We start from the raw sequence: 25,203 nt of genomic DNA, 5'->3' as shown, positions 1-25,203 counted from the left end.
CCACTCTCAAACCATAGCATCAACAGCTAAACTTAAAATCTGCCCATCCTCCGTGACCGCACCTCTCCGCCTCCCTTCCCTGTCTTCCTGTTTTGCTCCTTACCCCACCTCTTAGACAAACCACATTTCAAACAGGCTTTTCTCATAACCAAACACTCTTTCCACTTCTCCTTGTCAAAAACCACAATGAGGCATCCACTTACTGACATTATGTTTAAAAAGGATTGCTCTATACGTGTGCGGTTGATGGCGGAACAGAGCCAAGATGCAAACCACACTGCGGAAAACAATACTATTAATAAACCATAAAGACAAATCTAGAATCAGGAAGCAGAAAGAAGAGAAACGATTATAGCTCCTTATATAAAATATGGGTTTTAATGAGAATTATGTTTTGTACACTTACAGTCTGTTGTTCAAAAACCGGACTGAACACACTTTAACATTTTGGCTGAGATTAAACATCCACAAAAAGGGCAATAATGAACACTAGAATAATGTAAACACTTAAATACTTACAGTATATATTTAAATATGATCATCAGCAATGATGTAAAAGTACACTGGGGTTGTCTTTTTTTTTGTTTTTTGTTTATTCTGTAAGGAATAATACATGACAGGCCATGCTATTACAGTTAAATAATCAAAGACAGGGTGGTGTGATGTTCCCACCCTGAAGCTGATTATTTTCCAATAACGGTACGTCCCGAAGTGTATTATTCCTCATACACCACAGCATTTTCCCGATACTAAAATAATGATTTATTAAACAATGACCCGTCATACATGTACTTTTCGTCAGTTTACAGTTAGGTTTAACGCTGTGAAACAAGTTACTTCCTGTCATCGCTTACGTTATTTTTATTCCTCTTTAACCACAGCAATTTGCCAGTGCTAACAATTTTTATTTATTAAACGATGGCACATCATATTTTTTTGTCTGTTTAAAGAATGTCTGTGAAACAAGTTAGTTCATGTTACCACTTATGTTATAAACAGTTGTTCCCTCATCAGACTCTCTGTAAGACAAAAATGCAGCGCGTCGTATAAAACGTGAAGCTCTCCATCCCATGTCGGAAAACGTAAAGAAGCAGCTTTACCTCTGATTGTTGCAAAGCGCTGGCACTACGGACTCCTTCTAAGAAAAATGTTAAATAAACATCTCCTCAGAGAAACTTCACCATATGCACATAAAAAAAAAAATCTGTTAATGCCGAATTAACAGAATTAATCCACCATACCTGTGTAAGTTGTTACGATAGAAATAATGATGCATTAGAATGAGCGCGTAAAAAAAAAACATGATTAAAAAAAATGAGCTGCTGTAATAGAAAAACCCCTTCTGACCAATCAGAATGGAGAATTCAACAATGCTGTGGTATATACTCTCTCATGTAATAGCAAAACATGTCTAATCAAACTTTTAAGCTTTTTAAAAGCAATATTTTAAAAGTAACACTAGACCTGAGGGGTATCAGACTCCAGTCTTCAATGGCTACAGCACCTTAAAGTCTCAAAGCATTTTGGATTATTTATCGACTTATTCAAATGATCAGCTCATTTCCAAAGCCTTTATGAGCTGAATTTGTGTTAGAACACAGTGCAGCCCTTCTGCAGACTTGAGTTTGACATCCCTGTTTAAAATGATCAGACCTACATAAGACAGTGGGTTACTAAAGTCTGAGACCACTAGTGAAAATGCTTCAATTTGGTATTCTTTTTCAATTTAACCCAAAGTATTCAGTTTTTATTACAAATGATATATTGCTTTAATGACAGTGTGCACTCGAGCTGGCATGGACTCCATAAGTTTGTGTAAAACCTGATGATCCATGCTACATCAAATCCATCGGAGTGTCATCTGGACACATGCTTCAATGGCAGGGATATGGAAAATCTGACATTTTGTAAAAAGACGTTCACACGGTGAATATGAACATGGTGAATTTGCTTACAGTTAAACAGTGAATAAGAAATTGTGTAACAACTTAAATATTGAATTGGCAAAATTATAAGACGTTCTTTCTGGATTTAAATACATAAAAAAAAAAAAACTCCCAGATTTTCAATGTGGTCTCAGACTTATGAACCCCACTATATTTACACAACATTTGCTACTCGCTAGAAATTCTAACATCAAAGTTAAACCGTTTAACAAGTAATACTCATTAGTGTTATATAGAATACATACTGAAATTGATCAAACAGGACAATGAGAGGGAACATGAAAGAGAAAACCTATGGGGTTCTTAAGGGACCGGGACAGGACGACTCCATTATCCTGTCTTCTTTCGTTCTCATTTTGCCCCTAGTATCTCAGTCTGAGCCAGACTCCTCTGAGCTGGGAGTGCTGGTCGCTTGTTTCTCTTCATCATCCGAACCCTGGTGGGTGTGTCAAGACACAGAGAAACAGTAAACAATTCATCAGAATAAAAAGCTCTTTTTCACCAATAAGTAATGGTACTCTTATTGGGCATCAGAGTTCTAATGAGTCTTTCAGCCACTGGCTGATTCACAGTAGAAAAAAATGAAGAATTCAATTATACCACACCTGTGTATGTATTCATCAGGATTTATTACATAATTAACGCCATTACAATTTTAACAATTTTCAACAACTACTTTTTTTTCAATATGAGACAGCCGATTAGATTCTTTTCTTTAATATGGTTCAATTAAAGGTTAAAGAAAACCCTACAGCTAAAATTAAGCTTAATATTACCAAGGTAATCCTAAATAATGTTTCTTTCTTTTATTGTTGCTAAAACAAACAAAATACTGTACTGACCACCTGCATTTTTGCTGCTAATTAGTATGTCATGTTTACATCTTTTTGCACTTTATTCCACACTAGAACGGTGTACTGGTCGGAACTGTACTGTCCTTTACTGTGCCTATTTTCCTGTTTTTAGTAATTGTTGTACTGTCTCGCGCTGTTTGCGTATGTTTGCACACGTTTATGTGGTCCTGTTGTCACAATTTTCCCTCACACAAAGCGCTGGAGCTAGCAGTGCCCTCTGAAGCCCGAGGCGCGGCAGTGCGTGCTCTGGGTTCAGTGACAGTGACTTTGTTTACATCCCACACGTGTAGTCATTATTGTTTGTCCTGTCTCCTCCCTGTTATATCACTGGATGTCTCCGACATGTGGTCTCGATAATCATGGCTGTTTTGTGTTACACCCCTGATTATGCTTGTTATTTAAACCCGTCGTGTGTCTTTGTTCAGACTCGAGGTAATGAGTGTTTCACCGTACCAAGCTTCTGTTATGTGTTCTCGTTTCTAGTTTCTCGTTTTGTGCTTTGCCTTGCCTGCTTTATGCCCTTTTGTCGATCACCTGACACAGTGACAACGACAAAAAAGCCACTGGACGTGAAGTAACCTTTTGAAAAAGCTTTTTTTATTTTTATTTTTTAAATTTGTTAGGATTGGTATTAAAAGTCAGGATCTAAAATACAGTTCATTGATTTGTTTCGCACTGGCTCGACACATAACCACTTTTGACCAGCCACATGGACTCTGAATAGATGAGACACATATACTATATGGCCAAAGGTTTGTAGACACTTGAGGGTCGCACACATATGTGCTTTTTGAACATCCCGCTCCAGAAGTAGTCCCACTTGCTGTTATAATAACCTACACTCTTCTGGGAAAGCGTTCCACTAGATTTTGTGTGTGGTTGTGAGGATTTGCCCATTCATCCACAAGAGCATTAGTGCGGTCGGGCAATGCTGTTGCGTGAGGAGGCCTGGGGTGCAGTCAGCGTTGCAGTTCATCCCAAAGGTGTTCAGTGGGGTTGTGGTCAGGACACTGAGTGGGCCACTTGACTTCTTCCACATCAACCTCGGCAGACCATGTCTTCATGGACCTTGCTTTGTGCACTGGGACATTGTCATGCTGGAACTGGCTTGGGCCTCATAGTTCCAGTGAACAGAAATTGTAATGCTACAAATTCAAAGACATCATATACAATTGTGTGCTTCCAACTATGTGGCAACAGTTTGGGGAAGGCATATGGAGTGGGGGACAGGTGTCCACATCCTTTTGGCCATACAGTATATGTTCTGTATTTGATGTAGTCAAAAATAAATCCATACTTGTCTGGACATTTGTCTTTAAAAATACTGTTTTTTTTTACTGTCGATGACAGTATGGCATCTTTGATCCACTTTGAGCCACAACTTGACCACCAGGTTGATGACCCATGCTGTATGTTCTCATATTGATAAATAAAAATAATATTTATATATGTTTTTGTGTGTGTGTATGTGTGTGTCTGTGTCTACGTGTTCCCACCTTGCGCTTGCGGCCCTTTCCCCGGGTGGACTCGGACGAACTCTCCTCACTGGAGATGAACTCTGGACTCTTAAAGCTGTCATTCCCAGCTGCCCTGTTCTTCTCTCTCTCCCTTGCCCCACCTACCTTCTTTTTCTTCCTCTCCTCACTCTTTCCTCCTTTCTTTTTTGCCCTTCATGAAGAAAAAGAGAAAATAATATACAGTAAATGAAAAATGAGTAATGGTTATTTCCCCATTACAGGTCATTACAGCTTTTATACGCTACCACAGTGCCTTGTCCATTAAAGTCATTTAGCATGAACAGAAATATGTTTAGCAGTTTTAGAGAACATACTCATACTCATCAGGAGGTTGATATATGGAGACTATTCATATTAATCAGGGAAATCATGTTTATTTTGTCCTCTATGATCTATGGTACTGTGAAAGACTGGGTGGACAAAAATACCCACAGAAAACTTATCTGAGATAACATTTGAGATATGTCGACTGCTCATAGAACAAAAAAAGAACAATTATGGTTTGTTAGACTGTTCATTTGCATTATTACAGGCAGAAAAATCGCGACAGATCGTACCTAATACACTGTGTATGACTACATCTGGATCAAAGCTGACTTTTTTCATGGCTTGGACTAACCACTAATCAAAACTCCTGCATATGTATGACCATGCTCTGACTGGAGCTAAACTAGGACTATTATGTGATAGGTTATACAGCAGTAATCATTTTAAATGTAACTCTAAACAGAGTTTGTGTGAACAGATTGTGTGAAGTACTTTTTTGAGGTGCCTCCACTGCTTTCTCTGTACTCTTTCATCGCTCGCTCGTATTCTTTCTTTGCTTCCTCGGCTTTCCCTTCCCACTCCTGTCAAACAGGGAAAACAGTGAAACGTACAAAAAAAAAATTTAAGCAAATACAGTTCACGCTAATAAAAACGACTGTATTTCCATGCTGGGTTCCTAGAATAAAAACGCAAGAACTTTCAAAGACTTTTACCAGCACCAGTACATTTTAAGGACCACACAAAACACAAGCATTTCACATCAGTGACTCTTTATTACAATAACAGCAACTTTTCAAAATAGTTCTTCACATGTAGCAAGAATTTCAAAGGATATAGCTAGTGTACTATCAGGAAACACAAGCTGAAATAACTTCGAGTTTTCCTCTTTAGTGGGATGTAACATTTTTCAGCATCCACAGAAAAGAGCCACTGTTGCATACCCCATGAGCTAAAATCTGCTGAAGAGGCATTTGCTTGAGATCTCTGTAAAGAGAGGACAAAAAAGTATTGCCCTCTGGTAAGATTACATTGTAAACTCTAAAAGGTGGCAGCACAGTACAGTATCGCATTATGACACCATCTAAAAATGAGAAAACATTGTTTACCATGAAGATATGCAGACAGTTGCCGAATGCTGCGGGGAGACACGTTACAACTTCCAGCACTGTTCGATTTCTTTCATTATCTTTCTAGAGCTTTGTCATATTAAAAGCAAAATAGCAGGATAGATATAGTTAGAGGTAGCATGCCGTAGCATCACTCAAGTCTACCTTCACATCGAGAGTCAACACTCTACTCAATGTGTGCATTTTTAGGTACTTTCTTTAAAAAATTTCGTGCACATTGGAGGCACAAACATAAGCGAATGGCACAGCTGGAGGTTGATGTAGAGAACAAGTTACCAAAGCTTACTGTGAATAAGGAAGTTGATACTCAATGTGTGCATTTTTAGGTACTTTCTTTAAAAAATTTCGTGCACATTGGAGGCACAAACATAAGAGAATGGCACAGCTGGAGGTTGATGTAGAGAACACGTTACCAAATGTTACTGTGAATAAGGAAGGTGATGCACCAATGTCGCAATGTAATATTTAATTGAATCTAATTTAGATTAGCTAGCTGCTACCAACATTAGTGTGATATAGTGCAGACTACATAGCAGTTTCTTTTAGAATACAGACAAAGCCATGTTAGCATATAAAACTAGCTAACATTAGCGTTAACTCCCTAATTAGAATGAACCATTCTACAATGTGCCAAATTTCTCCATAAATAGGAGACTATGTTTGCCAGGCTACGTTTGTGCCTTCGTCAGTGGATGTTCATGGACGTCCACTTCTTGGTTGGTCCGCAACACTTCCAGTCTTTTTGAATTTGTTAAGAAGTTTGGCAACAGTGTCATGTGTGATGTGCTTGCCATATTTCCTGTCCATGGCATCCTTGTGACAACTTTCTGATTCAGATTTCAATACGTTCTTCTTTTGTCAAACGTGTTCTTAAAGGCTATCTAGAAAAAAAGAAAAGAAAAAATATATATATACATATAGTTATAAATAATTTTGGAAGAAATTTTGCTAAAAAGTGTATGGAGTCTTTTGGGACACATTGTACTTATTGTAACATTTATTTATATTTACTTTTATCATAAAAGAAGTACTGGGTAAAATATTTATATATATATATGTATATATATATATATATATATATATATATATATATATATATATATATATATAGTATCGATTCTTACCTGTTCCTTTTGAATTGGTTGACAGAGTACGATGATCCCGAGTGGTCTGTCATGCTGTTCTTCAGAGGTGACTCGCTCATGCTAGCCAGGTCGAAATCTTTTATGTTTATTTTTTTTTAACAGAGTTTGCAAAGAGCACAGTGGACATTGTTCTTGTCAAAAGCCAGTTCCTGTATACATCAATTTCCAACCATGCTAGGTTGAATTTACATTTACCAGGTATATTTACATGCTGACCCAAGCTGTTTAACCAACAGAAACCAAAACACCTCAAATAAAAATAAAGGAAAATGTGCGAATATTTAGGGTGGACTAATTAAATCTTCCCAGAAGACCCATAATAAAAAAGAAAAATAGAAAAATAATTCTGAGCATTGTTATTGATGTGCTGTGAAAATATAAACATGACGACATTTTCATTTTAAGCACTTTTAAGCACTTTCACACAAAAGACATAGATTTTCCAGGTACTTAAATTTCAAATGGCTAAAATCAAGTACTTTAAGCACTTTTAGCATCTTGTGCGAACCCTGTCCATGGTTTCATAAAGTGAAGGACAGATCGGACATTTTGGGTATACGACATGAAAACAGGGGTAGCAGATGTAGAAGGGGGAAAAAGGCATCGGTCACCTCTTTCTTGTCTTTGCTCAGTTGCTTCCACATCTCACCGGCTTTCTTTAAAATCTCAGTGACTGAGATTCCAGGGTTTTCTGCTTTAATGCGATCTCTGCTGGAGTTTAGCCACAGCATATAGGCACTCATTGGCCGCTTGGGGGCGCTGCTGTCCTTTGTCTTCTTCTGTACATGCCCAAAAAATATATATAGTAGATTAAACACAAATTAAACACTAACACTTTGCTAGTAAGACTGTAGTTATGCTCCATCAGCATAAAAAATAAGTCAACAAACAAAAAGTGTCCACACTTTTAACCTCATCAAGAAATCCAGATTATGTTAATATGCAGCACTATGCAAACATCTTAGCACATCTAAAGAAATTTGAAGATGCCTTTAAAAATATGGATTGAAAAAATGTGGGTGCCACATTAATTACTATATTGAACAGAAATAAGTACCTGCTGAAAATTATAATTATAATTTGCTTTGGCATTTAAAATGTCATAATTTCTCTTAGGTACACAGTTGTGCAGTTTTCTAATGAAACTGGATGGCAGGTTGCTCCAGACTTCATGCTACAGTTCTTACAGATAAAATCCCAGAGGACCTCAGTGCTTTCTCTTATCAGAAATATGTTCTATTACCAATGACTTAACAAAATACATACATTCTCTGTAACTGTAAATGAATTAAAAAATAAAATAGTATGTTTGGAAATCTTTTTTCTACTAATACTAAAAAATACTAAAAAAAAAAACCCCAAAAACAGTAGACATAAAATGGGCATGTATGTCCAAATGTATGCAAAAAAAAATTTGTATACCTATGACTTTTGCAGTGTAACGTATTTTCTGAAACAATAACACTTGTCTGTAACGTGTTCAGTAAAACTCCAATTCCAAAAAAGTTGGGACAGAATGGAAAATGCTAATAAAAACGAAGAGGAGTGATTTGCAAATGTACTTTGACTTGTATTTGTTTTACATAATCAACTGCATTGTTTTTTGAAGAAAAAAGTTTTTTCTGAAATTGATGCATGGAACATGTTCCAAAAAAGTTGGGACAGGGGCAATTTAGGACTAATAGCGACGTGACAAGTTGAAATAAGAAGGTGATGTGAAACAGGTGAGACAATCGTCTAATCATAGTATATAAGGAGCCTCCAAAAAAGGCCTAGTCCTCCAAGAGCAAAGATGGGTCGAGGTTCGCCAATCTGCCAACAGCATCAGCGAATAATCCAACACTTTAAGAGCAACCTTACCCAAAGACAAATTGGTATGATTTTGGGCATTTCACCTTCTGCAGTGCATAATGTAAGTAAAAGATTCAAGGAACCCGGTCAAATCTCGGTGCGTAAAGGGTAAGGCCAAAAACCACTTCTGAATGCGCGAGGTATCCGATCCCTCAGACATCACTATCTTAAAAACCATCATTATTCTGTAATGGATATCCTGACACCGGCTCAGGAATACATTGGTAAACCTTTGTCAGTCAACACCATTCGCCGCTGCATCCACAGATGCAAGTTAAGGCTTTACTATGCAAAGCAGAAGCCATACATCAACACTGAGGAGGAAAAGGACCATCCAAGCTGTTATCAGTGTCAGGTCCAAAAGCCAGCATTTGTCATGGTATGGGGGTGTGTCACTGCCCATGGCATGGGTCAATTGCACATCTGTGAGTGCACCATTAATGCAGAAAGATATGTACACATTTTGGAGCAACATGCTGCCATTCAGAGAAGGACAACGCCAAACCACATTCTGCCCGGATTACAAGTGCATGGTTGCATAAGCAGAGAGTGCGAGTGCTCGCATGGCCTGCCTGCAGTCCTGAGAATGTGTGGTGCATTATGAAGCACAAAATAAGGCAATGAAGGCCCCATAAAGTTGTGCAGCTGAAGAAATGTATAACGGATGAATGGAGGGAAATTCGAATTGCTAAACTTACCCAACTGGTGTCTTCACTCAGTGCCCAAACACTTAATAAGTGTTATTAAAGGAAAAGGTGATGTTACACAGTGGTAAACAGTCGACTGTCCCAACCTTTTTGGAGTGTGTTGCAGTCATCAGATTTGAAATGAGTGTATATTTTCAAAAATAAATTCACAAGGTAAAACATCAAATCATGTGTTAATAATGTGTTTTCAATATAGTACAGTGTGCATTGAATTTTCAAATGACTCTTTTTGTTTGTTTTTTGTGTTTTCCATACTGCCCCAACTTCAGAATTGGGGTGGTAATTCAAAAGCACCTTTTAAAGCATATCATTCAGTTTTTGAATTATTCAGTAACTACACTGAAACACAGAGGAAAGGTGTGGGGACTGTAAGTCTGTACATGCTGATGAGGTTAATTCCCCCATAATGCTTTCTCAGGGTTAGAGTGACTTTAAGTCATCCATCTATCCTTCCATTTTCTGTAATTTTGCTAATCCTACACAGGGTCGTGGGAAGCCTGAAGCCTATCCCAGGGAACCCTGGACGTGGTGCCAACTCATCACAGGGCACAATCACACCCCCATTCACACTCTACAAACAATCTGGAAATGCCAATCAGCCTACAATGCATGTTTTTGGACTGGGGGAGGAAACCGGAGTACCCGGAGGAAACCCCTGAAGCACGGGTACAATATGCAAACTCCATGCACACAGGGCTGAGGCAGGATTCGAACCCTGGAGATGTGAGGCAAACGTGCTAACTCTATTCACTCTATTCACCTCTTTTTTGTGCTTTCCCTCCTTCACAGTTTTGGCCTTCTTGACTGGTTTCTTCCTCCTGTCTTCTTCACTGTCTGCATCTTCAGCACTACTTTCACTTTCTGAGGCTTTACTGTCATACCTGAAACACACAGACTCACACACATCATGGAAAAGCACAACATATATTTTCCAGTTTATCTTCACACTAACCACAATGCTAGAAATATTCAAGTAAGGGAACAGAGATTTTTTTCAAAACCACATACTCTTCTGCAACGTCATCATCTTCATCTCCGGGGTTAAATGATTCATCTGTGATGAGAGAGTGAGTCAGTGTTTAGACCTTTACAGTCATATATACGGCTTCTCTGATTGGCTGGGTCAGCCGTCACTCACCGCTGCCAGCCTCTGAGTCATCGCTGTCGTTGGCCTCCTCACGGATCTTCCCCTCCTGCTTCATGCGCTCCAGGTAAGCGTCATGCTGATCTTCGTCCGAGTCACTGTACATGTCGTCTCTGACCTTCATACCCTGACATCATGGAAATGAAATCAATTGCATTGTAACTATACAGACACTACAAAATGCATTCAATCTCAAGGTTAGTCATGGTTTTCACACTAAAGCCCTTTCCCAGATCAGTTATAACACAGACATTTTACTACAGCCATTCTTATTATTAAAAACACATAGTTGTCCCATAATCTTTTCCAATCCCTTGAGCAATGGTTGTGGTCATAATACACATAACTGACATGAATCTGCCATGTACAGACTCCTTGATATACAATATAAATGGTTACTGATGTACACTACCGGTCAAAAGTTTAGACACGCTCATTCTTTCTTTATTTTTCCCCACATTTTAGAATAATAATAAAGTCATCAAAACTGTGGAATAAAACAAGTGGAACTAAGGGAATTATGTTGTGATAAAAAATCCAAAATAAAATAATGTCTAGAATTTCCAGAAATGTATTCTTGGCATTTTCTCAACCGATTTCTTGAGGAATTTCCCTGAGACGCTTTTTAAAAAGTATTAAAAGAGTTCCCATCTATGATGGACTCTTATTGGCTGCTTTTTGGAATATTTATCTCCAAATCATCCGTTTAAATAAGTATTTTTTTTGTAAATAAAATGTTAGTTTTCTAATGAAAGAAATGAATATGTTGGCACAATTATATTTTTGTCTACAACACAGACTCCAAACATCTAATCATACACCTTCAGATCAAAAGGTTTTTAAGATCATGAGAAACATTTCAGACAAGTGTCTCCACACTTCTGACCGGTAGTGTATATAGTATAAAGTCTGTAAATCTTTGGATGTATTGAACACAACCACTGCATCCCAAAGATGTTTCAGTCAAGACCAAGCAAATTGTGCACCAGAGTGCTTTACATAACAGCGAAGGGCATCTGCAGGTATCCTCAAACTAAAGTTGTACATTTTAAGACCTTCACAATACCAAATGCAGCCCCCCCCCCTTTGTCCCCAACCCACCCACCCCTGATTTTCTCCCTAAGTTAATCTTGGCCTGGGAGATTGAAGGTTATCATGTGCTTCCTCCGTGACACGTTAAGTCAACCAACCACATCATTCCGAACTTATTAACACACACGGAAGAAAGCGCTATCCGCCCCCCTTCCACATACAGTCCCCTTTGAAAGTAATTCTATTTTTTTTGTTGTACATTGAACAGATTTGTGTTCGAGACGATAGATCAGAATATCAGCTTTCATTTCCAATATTTACATCTGAATGTGTTAAACAAATTAAAACATGGCACCTTCGGTGGAGCAAATGTATCTTTTGATCACAAACCCAAATGTCTTCACTGTATAACAAAAACAATAGAATTGGCCTTGCTGTTCCAATCATTTCGGAGTGGAGTGTACATGAGCTCGAAGACGCCTATGATTGGCTAGTGTCGATGTGATTGACAGGGGAGAGAGAGTATCTTCCCACCCAGAGAGCGTGGGCAGTTTTACCGGAATGCCATGGCGTCGTCGGGATTTGATAGGGCAAACGCTTTAATGACTTTTTTCTGAGTGATCAGAAGGGGGTGATTCATTTTCTTTAACAGCAGCTCTAGAGTAGTACCGAAGATAATTCAAATCACAGGTTTATAGTAAATTGCTCACGTTAACAAATCGTTTCTATAGTAACAACTCGTTCACACGAACATGTACAGCAGATATATGAGTGTACTCATACAGTCTTGTCGCTTTTGGTAGAAATTTTCTGGATTAACAGAAATTTTGCAGCCTAAAATTTAAGCCTATGCAAACCTGAAATGAAAATCTAATGTGTATTAAGTCTTTCATTTGGAAAATATCATTTCAAACTAATGAAGATTTAAGGACCTGCAGGCACCCCGTATCAGACGACACATGTTGCTGTTATTTACTCTCATAAATGAACACATAGCAAACATTTAATTGAAAGAACACTCAAACCACAAGGCTCGTACCAACCTTTTTCTACAGGAACACAAACATACACACACAACACAAAGACACAGAGGAGAATGAGTTCATCTACTGAGGACAACAAACATACAGTATGTGGGGTTCACATTCTGAAGATATGATTCTGATGATACGTGGTGCATGCAAATGATACGCTGGACTCGAAATGACCTACCTCTTTGAAGCCTCTGTTCTTGATGCTCAGTTTCTTAGCATTGACAAAATCAAACAACTTTCCATACTCTTCTCTAAAGGGAAGAATAAAGAAAAGGAGAGCAGTGGGTTGAGAGACCAGCGCGTTAAAACTGCATGCTGTCACATTCTTGTGTTGCTTGCTGCGTCCCAATTCGCCTACTATCCGTCCTAAATAGTGCACGAGATTAGAATTAGTGTGTCCCAAATCACAGTACGTTGAAATGAGGATCCCCTAGGTACCCGGATGGTGTATTATTTCCGGGTGATTTTACGAAGTGTGGATCCATGAACACTTTTTCCAGCTAATATTGCGTACGACTCCTTGCGCGAGGGTGGAGAAGATTTGTGACGGTTTGCTACGGCAAATTCAAACTGCGAACGTGTCGGACAAGGGAAGGCTAAATCAAGAAAATGGTCAATTAAATTATATAGTATAAATTATATAAGGAATAATGGATGAAGAAAAGCTGAAATGCAATGAGGAGTTTGTTTACGGTGACAGTGTGCGTAACGCGGCAACAACGTTCTCTTCCGTTACATGACGTGTCAGTATGTCCCAGTACTTGCATACTCTTTTACTACACACACGAATGTATGTACTTTTTCTTCACAAAAAGAGTACATACTTTTAGTGCATAGTGTAAGTTGGGACGCAGCATGTGACTAATTTTCCGTAAATGACTGTAAAAGTAGTGAGTGAATTACCTTGCATAATCTCCTCAAGGGTTTTGTAGTGTTTGTGTAATTGTCAATTTTTATGAAGGTCTTGCAGCATGCCTGGAGATAATTACTCATTTATGATCAGTTATTGTATAATATTGGTAGTTTGGTGTGATTTATATAAATTCAAATCTATGCTACTAGACCTTATACCTACTGAGAGGTATTGTAAAGATAAAGTCCAATGGTGATAGAACAACGTAACAAAGACTGGAGTAGGTTGCAATTATTTCAATGGATACTCCTTGCCTCAGTCAAAAGTATTTGTAAATAAGCTCTAAACCTACAAAATTTGGCAGAGATGGAAGTACTTTTTCAGAAAGAAAAAAAATTTGTGGTTTTGAAAAAGTAAATCTATTTCTCCAGTGCTGAAAATTTAAATGGGTGTGGTACTGTAAGACCTCTCATGTCTGCCTCTTCCTAAAATCATTACTGTTAAAGTACAGCAGTCATAGCGCTCAATTTTCAAATTATAATATATAGTAGCATATTTTCAACTGCCCATAGGCTTCCATCATAAGTATGTGAGTGAGTGATAAGTGAGGATGCCATGCCATCCCTCCTACACAGAGAGCACAGCCAATTTTCCTCGCTTGGCCCCTGGCAACGGATAGCTGTGGCATCACTGGGCCTTTGACCCTGTGAGCTTCAATGATAGGGCAAACACTTTTCTGTTGCATCACTCAGAAAACTCACAAGTCAGTTTTAAGCAAATAGTTTATCCTTTTTTCCTCTGGGTTGGGAATCATATTAAAATTTTTTGTCCTTTGTAATCCTCCATACACTATGCCACTTGAAGACCATGGGGATGGCTTTGGACCTCAACTCTTGTGAACAGTTATGCTACAAATTGCTATTGCCACAAACAGTTTTGTGCTCAAGTCTCCATCAGTGAACTGTGGAGAAGTTCAACAAAACAGACTTCATGTAAAAACTGTAATGAATTTCCCTGGTTACACAACTGCACTATTTGAACATGTAGTATTAGCGCATTTATAGAAGGGACTTATTTATTATCGTGCTATTCGTTGTCACCCAGATGAGGATGGGTTCCCTTTGGAGTCTGGTTCCTCTCAAGGTTTCTTCCTCATATCGTCTCAAGGAGTTTTTCCTTGCCACTGTCGCCTCTGGCTTGCTCATTAGGGACAAATTCATACATTTAAAATTTATATTCTGAATTTATATATTTGTGTAAAGCGGCTTTGGGACAATGTCCATCGTTAAAAGCACGATACATATAAAACTGAATTGAATTGAACTATAGATGTGGTAGACAGTGATTAGGTTGAAAATCAGATGGGTATTTCATTAAGACCACCAGCCTCAAAACTCATCAGTGACAAAGGATGATGTCAAACTCATGGGAGTTCATTCTAAAGCATTGAAATCATGGAGTCTGGCTTGGTTTCTATTATCCATCAATAGAAATCTTTTAAAGCATACATTTGAATAGAGAATTGTGATCATGGGAAACAGCCTTTCTACCTTTCAATACTGCTGAAGGTGTACTGGTTGCCCTGTTTGGTCTCAATTTCAAAGTCAAAGGAGCGTGTGGTCGTGGTGCCCCTGGCAAAGTTCACACAGGCGATCTCCTCAAAGCGCAGGTGCACCGGCGGCTTGTGAACGTAGATGAAGCCTCTCTCCAGAGGATACAGCAGCCCTGAGCTGGCCTTATAGGAGCAAGTGATACACTGAGCACCAGAGTGACTGCAATGAGACAAAGAAAGTGTGTTGTGCAAAAAAAACGAATATGGTTATATGAATATGACATAACTACTTGATGTATTAGCGAATTGTAAGAATGTGAGCGTGTTGTGTGTTTGTTTGTGTACATGTGTCTGTTTTACCCCTGGAAGTTTCCAGGCACTGTGATCTTCCTGTTGACTAGAGCCTTCATAACCCTGCTGACCATCTCATATAGAGAGCCAGACATGTTCTTAGTCAGCTTTCCCTCAAACCGCCTCTCTACCTCGTCCCTGCAACGGAGAGAAAAGCCACCATGAGAGCATTTACGACTGCTTACAAAATGAATTCAGTCTTTATTGAACAGCTCCATTTAATGCATCTTCTTAGTCCACGTCTTGGTCCTCTGTCTGTCAATCACGTTCTAACTTAACATGTCTCTTATGAACCACTTTCAGGTTTGAAAGTTTTTCCATCTTACTCTTTCCTCCAACTCTCCAACTCTTGCTCACTCACTCGCTCATGTTGAGGGTGAGGTTGATGTCTTCGTCCTTGGAAAATAGCAGGATGAGAAAGTGGTAGCGGGTTTGTCCCTGTTTAATGGGGGGATCCAGACTGATCTGTTAAAGCAGAGATAAGAAAAACGATGAGCTCCTAAAGCCTGAGAAGCACTGCTTACATACATTGTATCAGCCATCATCCATTACTCTACTACTTCTAAGTAAAGGCCATGGCAGGTGATTTTTGTATATACATCCACAGACACAATTTGGTATAAACCTTTGTTGTTTATCGCTTCAAGTTAAAGTTAAAGTTGAATTCCGTCGGTGACGAAGCAAACAGCATTACTGTCTGTTGAAGCGTGTAGTGAAATATGGTCAAAGAATTCCATGTAACTCACGCTCTCCTTTCCGACATTTCCCGTAACATTTCCACCCCACCCTTTCCTGTCACTTTGCGGCCACGAGGAAGGGATTATTACCAATTCATCCAAAGCAATAATAACATATAAATAAATAAATAACATTTAATGCATAGTTCACATTATATATTCTACATTATTCATTTATATGCACCAATTAATAAAAGAAAACAAAACATTGTGAAATGGCTGCAGCACAGCTGATTAAAAAAGTGGTGTTTCTCTGCAGATTTTGTGTAATGAGCTGCAATTTGTACTTTCAAGAGATGGCACAATATAATTTTTTTTTTGTTCCCAATACCGATAGTGACACTGAAACCTTGAGTATCAGCCAATACAAATAACCTTCCAAATGTTTTTGTCAAGCCAACACCATCTGTGAACTCAGTTCCCCAGAATACACAGCCGCCTCAGACTACGCTACCCGCTACCCAGAACCCACCGCTATTGACACGTTCGGGCTGAATACACTCACACACACACTTTAAAAGTGAGACTTTCATTAACATAAATTTGCAAACTAAATGCTCAGATATTTACCAAGCCTTATTTACCTGTGTTTATTATCTCGGTTTTCACTTTGCTACTGTAATATCTTGGTTCTTTGAGTTTTGTCTTTGCCCTGTTTGTGCCGATAGTGCCTTGCCTGACCCATGCCTGTTTATTGACCTTGACATTGCCTTTCGATTTGGATTTGTCTGCCTGCCTGTTTCAATAAATATACGCTCTACTGCATTTGAATCCATCTCACCTCTGGTTATTGTGGCAGTTTTTCTTTAACTACAACACTTCACAGTTAAACTCTTTCACACAGAAATCACTCACACTGAAAATAAAATAACTCCTAAACATAATTAAAACAATCCTAACGAAAGAACAAACTGTCTTTTCTTTTCCAAATCCAATTCCAATCTTTGCTGTTTGCTGCACGATTTGATATCTGATGTGTTTTCCCCCTAAGTCCAATTCACCATTTTTTTATTTTGCTGGTATTGACCTGATACCGATACTGTGTATTGGATTGGTGCCATCTCTACCCTTACCATTTTTTATTACTTCAAATACTGACTACATTCTTCTTCAGATATTGGTCCAGGGCTGGCTTTGAATAAATGGGCTAGCAGGGCTAAGCTCTCACTCTCCTTAAAGGAAAAAGTTAGATTTAAATAAGGTTGAATTTTTGACACACTGCACGATTACAGACGTGAAAGACTCTTGGTGTTGCTTATCTGTCTCCCAGTTAGTGTGGTCCTTTGTGTGGTTCCTATCATGGGTCAAAAAAACAGGAAAAAGGTAATTTTCTTACAAATATGCCACAGACACTGGTTTGCTATTTTTAATTGTGAATTTTTTTGTTTGTACTGAAACATTTCATGTTAGAACTGTAATCAAGACTGTTACACTGAAAGTCAGTTCAGACGTTTTCCCTTAATATGTATATTTTTTCTTGAAAAAAAAAATCTTCATATATAATATTTACAATATTTTTCCATATTTATCCATTTTACTAATTCTTCATAAAACGGCAGACTCGGAATGCCCCAGCTCTGAACCAGAGGTACTAAAAACCTTTAACGGGTTTTACTACTTCTTTACGACTTCATCATCATCGTGTACCAAGTAAAAAGCATTTTCCATCTTTATCAAAGCAGTGTCCTCTTTAACGAGAAGCCGTGTCATAAACGAGAGTTTTACACTTTGAGACCCTTCACTCACCACGAAGAACATCTGTCTCTGGTCTTTGTGTGGGAGCAGGAAGAGGCGCAGCACTGTGGTATAGGGGATCTTGTAATCAAACGTCTTACCATGCAGATGTAGGAAGGTGGGGTAGATACGAATATCATACCTGCCAACAGAGAGAAACAAGAAATTTAATCCCACCAACGCAATTAATACTTTATCTTAATCTTAACACTTTATTTGAATATTGACATTTATAATTATTTATAATAAAAATGACCAAAACGGAGCATGCTATTCGTGTCTGTAAGTGTGTATGGACAGTATGTGTGTACCTTCCCCTGGGTGTGAGACACTGCAGCTCTCTGAAAATACACACAGCGTCTCCTGTAGCCTGGATCACATCTGCCTTAGAAAGAACATTCTGGGCAAATGCCTGAAACAACAGCACAGTAAACCATTTATTATGTTAATATTATAGTGTATCACGGTGTGTATAGTTGAGACACACCGTGTATTTAGTAAAAAGGAAGTTCAGCTTTCGTAGGGATTTTATTTTTAGCTATTCTTTTACTTTTTTTAATGTTTCTAGTTTTAGAATATAACCCATGTTTTAGTCAGCGCACATCCATATTCTGATATTAATCGAATATTCCGATGCCTGTACGCATATAAACATCATATTCGGAATATGGCTGCAACCCGAATATAGACCTTAAACGGAATTTGATGCGCATGTAAACGTAGTCAGTAATCTGAAGGATACAAGTCCACTTAAATAAAACATATATGATTTTTTTAAATCTATCTATAAGAGCTTTAAGACTTTATCCACTGCAGTGTGTGAAGCTGTAGGAAGCACATAGACTTTACACTTACTGTGTGTCTGTGTCATGTGCATGCAAGTGGTGTCATATTCCATATTCTGACCTCTGGATATTTAAGCATTATGGCTAGAAAATAGCCAACCTTTCTAGCCATAATGAGTTCAGAGTAATTTTCATGCATTCATACATTTGCAGTCAGAGTGGATTAGATAGCAGACAAGACAGAAAGAGTTCATTAATTCATGCATTTTCTGTCAAAACCACTGTCTAATAAAACAAAACTATTTTAAACAGCAACACATTTCTTACACACGATGCACTGTGTTGAATTTTTTAAAGAGTTCAGTGTCTGTGAGACTACAAAAGGCAAATTCAAGTATACTGTCTTCAGAACGATTGCAAATGTGAGATTTTATATTAGACCTAATGTTTATTCTCTATGATTATTTATCAATCATATTGATTTATTGATTATATTAATAGTTTCCTACTATGAAAACCCTGATGCTTGCTGTAACAAGGTTTTTCTTGAACACACAGTTAACTCTGTGTTGGATTATTTGGTCTCCTTCCTTTTTGTGGAAAAGTGCGCCATCTACTGGCTGTAGTAGGAAAAATATTAAGATCACATTTTTAATGGGTAAAATGCCTGCTTCAGCAATAGAGTGGTTAAAATAAAACCATGGGGACATTTGGGAACTACGTATTGCCCAACACACACACACACACACACACACACACACACACACACACGCACACACTATGTCTCACCTCTACAGGGTCCGCCCCCTCATCTCCTGTAGTGGGCGGGACGTAAAAACGCACCTCCATGAGTGACACCTCTGTATCATCGTTCTGATGAAACTCTAGAGTGACTTCATTTTTTCCAGTGGTACACTGGGATACACTGGAGAGCGGGATCTCAAACACAGGAGTGTCACTCACTTCAAACGACAACAATGGGCCTAAACACAGCACACACACAGATATATTGAGATAAGGAATAAAACACAATGGGGAATGCTGTTATAGGAAAATAACAAACAACAGAGTGGTGTGATGCAGCCTGGCATGAATCAAAGTTACTGTTATCACCCTGAAGTCGATTATTTCTCAATAACAGCACGTCAGAAACACCTTCTGACCAATCAAAATCAAGAATTCTGCAGCATTGTGGTATAACCTTCACAGTTTGCATATCTGAAATGACACCTTGACATTTAAAATATTCACAGTCCACATTATCAAATAATATCAACCTTTCGATCAAACAATAAGAAGCTTTGCTGACCGTTGAATTTAGCAGTGCCCCAGTTCCAGCCTTTCACACACATGTCTTTCTCAGTCAGCTCCACTTTGTAATTATCTTTGAAATACTCTGAGATTTTTTCAAAGTCCTGGAGAAACCAAAGTGACAGAAATATCAAATTAAGCTTATAGACTGCTTCTGTTTTCAGCTGGCACAGCCTTCAGACTCACAGTATCTTTGAAGCCATCGTATTTGTACACGTGTCCGGTGCTGGTGGAGAGTTTGATGCCATGGCCCAGGCAGACTCTCCTCCATTGGGCCTGACTGAGCTCTGGGACAGGGATACTGTCCACCTTGCCCGTCTTACTGCTTTTATACACCACCATCTGCTTACTGAAACGCAGACGCCCGTCATTCTACAGCAAGACGCAGAATTGAAAAGGCAAGACAATGAGTCATGGAAGTCAATGCAGGTTTTACAAACACTCTATCACATAATTATAACTTCATAAACATGCTCTTACATTATTATATATTTCCACTGCAAGTCAGCGGTGGACGATATAACGGGTCTGACTAATATGCTAATAATGAATTATGCTTATGCAGGTATAATTATGTGACATAAAAATGTACAGTGGAGAAATAACATAAAAGTAATAACCTATCTAGACTATTGTAGTTACTCCAAACAGCACATTTACTTTGTTACGGGAGGATGATATGTAAGGAATAAAATACGGGGGGGCATGCTGTTATTGGATAATATGACAGGGTGTTGTGATATGGCCCACACAGCAGAGTAACTGTTACTGCCCTGCTCGTTTTCCTATAACAGCAAGTACCAAAGTGTTTCTCCAACGACTCAAAGTGTTTATTTATTAAATAATGACACATGATACTTTTTATCCATTTACATTTAGTATTTTAATAATCTATTCATTTAGATTTAATATTGTGGAATACCTGCGAAACAAGTTAACCCCTGTTATCATTTGTGTTATAACAGCTAAACAGCTGTTCCCTCACCAGCCTCACTTCTTTTCTCTCTCTTGAAGTTAATAAATTGAACAAAAAAAAAAAGAAGCCTGAAACCGCAAAGCAAGGTGTCCTCGGTCCTGAAGACGTTCCCCATGTTGGAAAACATACAGTTACAGCTTCACCTCTGACTGACACTGGAGACTCCTTCCATAATTGCTCCTTGGGAAAACTTCACCATATGAACAATAACAGACTTTTAAGACTTCTTAAACTGTCATATAAATTGCTATAGACACTAACATATTTATACATCCTGATTTTTTTATTCAACATAAAAAAAAGGTATTAAACAAGCAAATGAAAAACAAATCTAAAAAAATAAAAATCTAAAGAAATGTCCAGTTACTCGAGTACCAAAAGAGTTCAGATAACACGACGTTAATACATTTTTTATATTTTCTTATTTCACCCATCTCCACAAGACACGTTTTGTTAACTACACATGGACCTTGAAAACCTTTATAAGACTTTCTACTCACCCAGGAACCCTTGACCTCCTGATAAATGTCATTGAACTCCAGAATGTCAGTCATGGCAGCGACTTCGCTGACTCACGTCCCAGCGATGATCACAATCTGCATTGGTAGGAGGAAAGTAATCAGTGTTCATATCAGTGTATGGTTAAAAAACAACAACATAAGAGGTCCTTAATCAGGATACAGATGGTTTACGGTGGTGTTGGGATGGTAAAACAGCTTATACTCAGAATCATGCGTGGAAACTGTCTGTGCAAAACTTTGAAACAGAGCAGATGTTTAGACAAGACAGGACATAACTATAGGAAATATTATATCTATGTGACAGGAGTGATGATATACTGAATTGTTTTGCTCGGTGTAGTAACTAAAAACGTGAAGGTGGTTGAATTACTGCTCAGAGAGTGCAAGAGTTCAGCTCAGCATAGCTCTCTCAGTGATCTGCCCATGCAGCTGGCTATAGTACAACACTTCACAGCATCATACAGTGACAGCACACGCTAGCTAGCTGAATATTAGTGCTAATAACGGTTTTAGTATGCAGCTAGGCTAGCTTCTTTAGCCATTTCAGTGGGGCTTCCTAGCAAACCATGCTAGCTTTTCTTTTCATACCACAGGGACACACCGAAGCGGAAATAATTGATCAAATACACTTCTGCTCGTTAGTTATTAATAGGCTGGATAATATAGTTAGATAACGTTATCAGCATTACTGTTTCTTCAGCAGCAGTAGACCTGTTCCCTAGAGCTGGGAGTCGATCCCAAAAAAGATTCACGAGTCGAGTCTAAAGCTTTGGAGTCGATTCTACACAGTTAACCGTTTTCGCTCAAGAGTTGACAGGTCTTGGGGGGGGGGGGGGGGTCTTCCCCAAAATAAACATCAGCACTCAAGCAGCACTTTACTAAGACAAAGTTGAATACAAAGTTAAAAAGTAAACTTTGCGATAAAAATCCGACTTGGTCACTCATGTAGTGTAAAGCTACCCAGTCAAATTGTTTAGTCGAGAGGTTTAGCCCTTAGCCAGAAGAGATCGGTTTGCTAGGTCTTTTTTTTAATTTATATTTATTTTAATAGACCTGGATATTAAGATTTTATGGGAACTATTCCCATACAGTTTCTGCTATGGACAGGCTGAATTTTTAAAAAAAAATTTCATGGAATCGACTCCACACTTTGGAATCAGAATCAGAATCGACTCCAAAGTTTGGAGTGAAAAATCAACGGCGTACGTAGAGGTATGCGCCATCGAAGTATGTAAATGAAACGTCATGACGTAGTTAGTCTACGTAGCCCTCCTCTTCCTTGTTTTGTAAACGATCAGGCCACGGAATTAAAAACCCCCCGTAGACTGTTGGTCTCCACCGTCAACAATAAACCAGTTAGACTTGCTGTCTGATATAAAACTAAAGGTAGGTCATACAGACGTTTGTTTACGTTTAGTGTGTGTGCAAGTACATGGTAGTTAAATTCATTTGTGAACAGGAAATATAACCAAAAAAGCCCAGATCAACAAACAAAAGCTGGCCAAACCATCCTGTTCACTATACGCCTGTCATTTCTCAGTACACAGAAACCCACCAAAAGATCACTACACTGGAGAATATGCATTGTTTACGTGCGTGGATTTGTAGTAAAACCTGCAATGCTATTATTAGTTAAATGTAATATCCATGATTAATGCCATCACTGAATCATTCTCTATAGACATGACAGCCAAACGTGGCCTCATCACAGATACATTCAAGGCAGTGAAGAAAGAGAAAAGAGGTGACAGAAGAGGTGACAGGGATAAGAAACCTCCATCACCCCCAGCTGCAGGTGAGACCACATGTGTCCATAGTTTATAGCTGTGCTTTTGCATTACAATTCAAATTTTCCAAATCAACCAACTCAGTTTTAATATGAGGTTAATAGTGTTGTTATTACCATGCCATACCTCTTAGCTGCAGAACCTCCTTGCCCAAGTGAGAGAGAGATCGATTTGCAGGAGCTCAGGAAGTTTGATTTGGATTGGCAGTTCGGCCCATGTACAGGTAACTAAGGCATTTTCACATGCGCACTTATTTGTGGCCTTTTTCATATGTTGGGTGTAAAATGTGGTTTAAACATGATTGAGTCCAGGAAACCGATCTCTGGTCCAGCTGAAAGTGGTGGCCTGGGGTTCGCTTCTAGCGAGCTCAGGTTTGGACCACACCATGTGAGAAAGTTGGTTCTGGGGCCAGCTGTTAAATCACACAGTTGGTTGAATTTTTCATGAATTTTTTTCAAAGGTGTGTTGTGGTCTGTAGAGCAGAAGGAATGTCTTTTTATATGTGGAACAAAGAAAGTTAGATTAAGGGTTAGTGTTTATACTTTTTCTTACGACTTCAACCTTGTGAAAACAAACTTGAAAATTGCCCAGTCAGTCCACAGTTTGCACTGTGAAAACAAACCTGTGATAATGACACCCTCCCCAGAATCATCCTTGTGTACGGACTTGAGTATTTAGACCAAGCATGAACACAGCACTAATATAGTATATTAATCATATCAGTATTCACCCCTTAAGTCCCTATTTTAGTATTCAGTTATTGATCTAAAGGCTTATTATACAACAATTAGTTCCGGTCCACTAATTTGATCAGACAAGCAGCGTTCCAATAGTGCTGACATTTAGTATCACAGTCCTGGTACATTTCACTGTTTGTATCATGCCACTTGTCCGTGTACGCTAAATAAATTTCAAATTCTAGCAATAGTTCAGTACATTGCTACACTTACCATGGGCTGTACACAAAGCTCTATCCAGCTGCGGCTTCTTTGGGAACTATTTTTGTTGTTGGAGCAGAAATAAACAAAATATTTGACCGTATTGTGTCCGGAATGTCAGTTACTCATTATTATTTTTTTGTTCATAGTACTGTTGTATAAAAGCAACGTCACACTCACAATCATGCTGTTTTACTGAATATTAGCATGGCTGTGATTACCTGCAGCCAAATCAAAGCCATGCTGATATTTAGTACACATGATATTGCTTAAGTATTCAGTAATTACTGTAAATTATCAAGTTACTATAGTAAAACAAATCAGAAAACTATAAGCAATGAAGCCATGTCATACTAATATCCTAACACAGAATTTTGGGATTTCATTTTGTACTTCATCACACAAACCAAGACATCTCTCTTATTTCATGTACATGTGTGTGTAGGGATCAGTCGCATGCAGAGGTGGGAGAGGGCAGCTCTACATGGCCTGAACCCCCCACAGGAGATTAAGGACATACTGCTGAAGGAGAGTACAGACCCAGACTACACACACAGGTGCTATGAACAATATCCCTAACAACGATTCATTTCACAGGATGACATGTCCACATGTACACATGCACACGGTCATAACACACGGTCATTGCACATGGTTAAGTCAAGATTCAAGCATAGCCTGATGTTTGATATTTGTTTTGTTTCAGTCTCTGGCGTGACTACCCCTTGTGAAGAAACATTGGTGAAGAAATCGAGACAGCTAGAGAAATGAGACACCAGTGACAAGGAATGATTATCATGGTTACTTTGATTGTTCATGTTTGAATGTTCCAGTTTTTTGTTTTTTTTATCTTGCTCATTTTTACACTACATTTTTATAAAGTGGAAATTTATTAAACACTGCTTGGTCTTAACTTTTTTTTTATTATCTTTTATTTAAATTTCAGTGGGGCATATAGGACATTTTGTATTAGTATCTGAACTGCCACATCCCAGAAATCGGCTGTGCTCTTATTTGTTCTTATTTTCTTATTT

At 38.4% G+C, this 25,203-nt stretch overlaps 2 protein-coding genes across 7 annotated transcripts; one reads left to right on the top strand and one right to left on the bottom strand.

Moving 5' to 3' along the window:
* Positions 1 to 747: 747 nt before the first annotated feature.
* Positions 748 to 22,199, bottom strand: ssrp1b (structure specific recognition protein 1b). 6 transcript variants are annotated; one of them, XM_053621875.1, is made up of 19 exons: positions 22,134 to 22,199; positions 21,424 to 21,519; positions 20,933 to 21,113; positions 20,134 to 20,319; positions 19,946 to 20,051; positions 19,426 to 19,619; positions 18,163 to 18,263; positions 17,864 to 17,993; positions 15,742 to 15,845; positions 15,390 to 15,518; positions 15,028 to 15,249; positions 12,803 to 12,875; positions 10,553 to 10,685; positions 10,423 to 10,468; positions 10,175 to 10,295; positions 7,468 to 7,635; positions 5,077 to 5,165; positions 4,297 to 4,468; positions 748 to 2,382 (listed from the first exon to the last, which is right to left on the bottom strand). In XM_053621875.1, the coding sequence occupies exons 2-19, from the start codon at positions 21,453 to 21,455 to the stop codon at positions 2,317 to 2,319; spliced, it is 2,253 nt and encodes a 750-aa protein (XP_053477850.1). In that variant the 5' UTR covers positions 21,456 to 21,519; positions 22,134 to 22,199; the 3' UTR covers positions 748 to 2,316. The 6 variants fall into 6 exon arrangements, 5 of the variants coding, with proteins under 5 accessions (XP_053477850.1, XP_053477852.1, XP_053477854.1 ...); XR_008385619.1 differs by lacking the exons at positions 748 to 2,382; positions 4,297 to 4,468; positions 5,077 to 5,165 and adding exons at positions 5,172 to 5,568; positions 5,691 to 6,588; positions 6,836 to 6,916; XM_053621877.1 differs by lacking the exon at positions 20,933 to 21,113.
* Positions 22,200 to 22,712: 513 nt separating this feature from the next.
* pold4 (DNA polymerase delta 4, accessory subunit) lies at positions 22,713 to 25,071 on the top strand. The gene is made up of 5 exons (XM_053621921.1): positions 22,713 to 22,830; positions 23,126 to 23,239; positions 23,365 to 23,454; positions 24,615 to 24,726; positions 24,876 to 25,071. The coding sequence occupies exons 2-5, from the start codon at positions 23,128 to 23,130 to the stop codon at positions 24,898 to 24,900; spliced, it is 339 nt and encodes a 112-aa protein (XP_053477896.1). The 5' UTR covers positions 22,713 to 22,830; positions 23,126 to 23,127; the 3' UTR covers positions 24,901 to 25,071.
* Positions 25,072 to 25,203: the final 132 nt, after the last annotated feature.

Source organism: Ictalurus furcatus, chromosome 3 (genome assembly GCF_023375685.1).
Source record: "Ictalurus furcatus strain D&B chromosome 3, Billie_1.0, whole genome shotgun sequence".
Lineage (NCBI taxonomy): Eukaryota > Metazoa > Chordata > Actinopteri > Siluriformes > Ictaluridae > Ictalurus > Ictalurus furcatus.
Note: the sequence above shows the minus strand (reverse complement) of the source record. Positions and strands in the feature narration are given on the sequence as shown.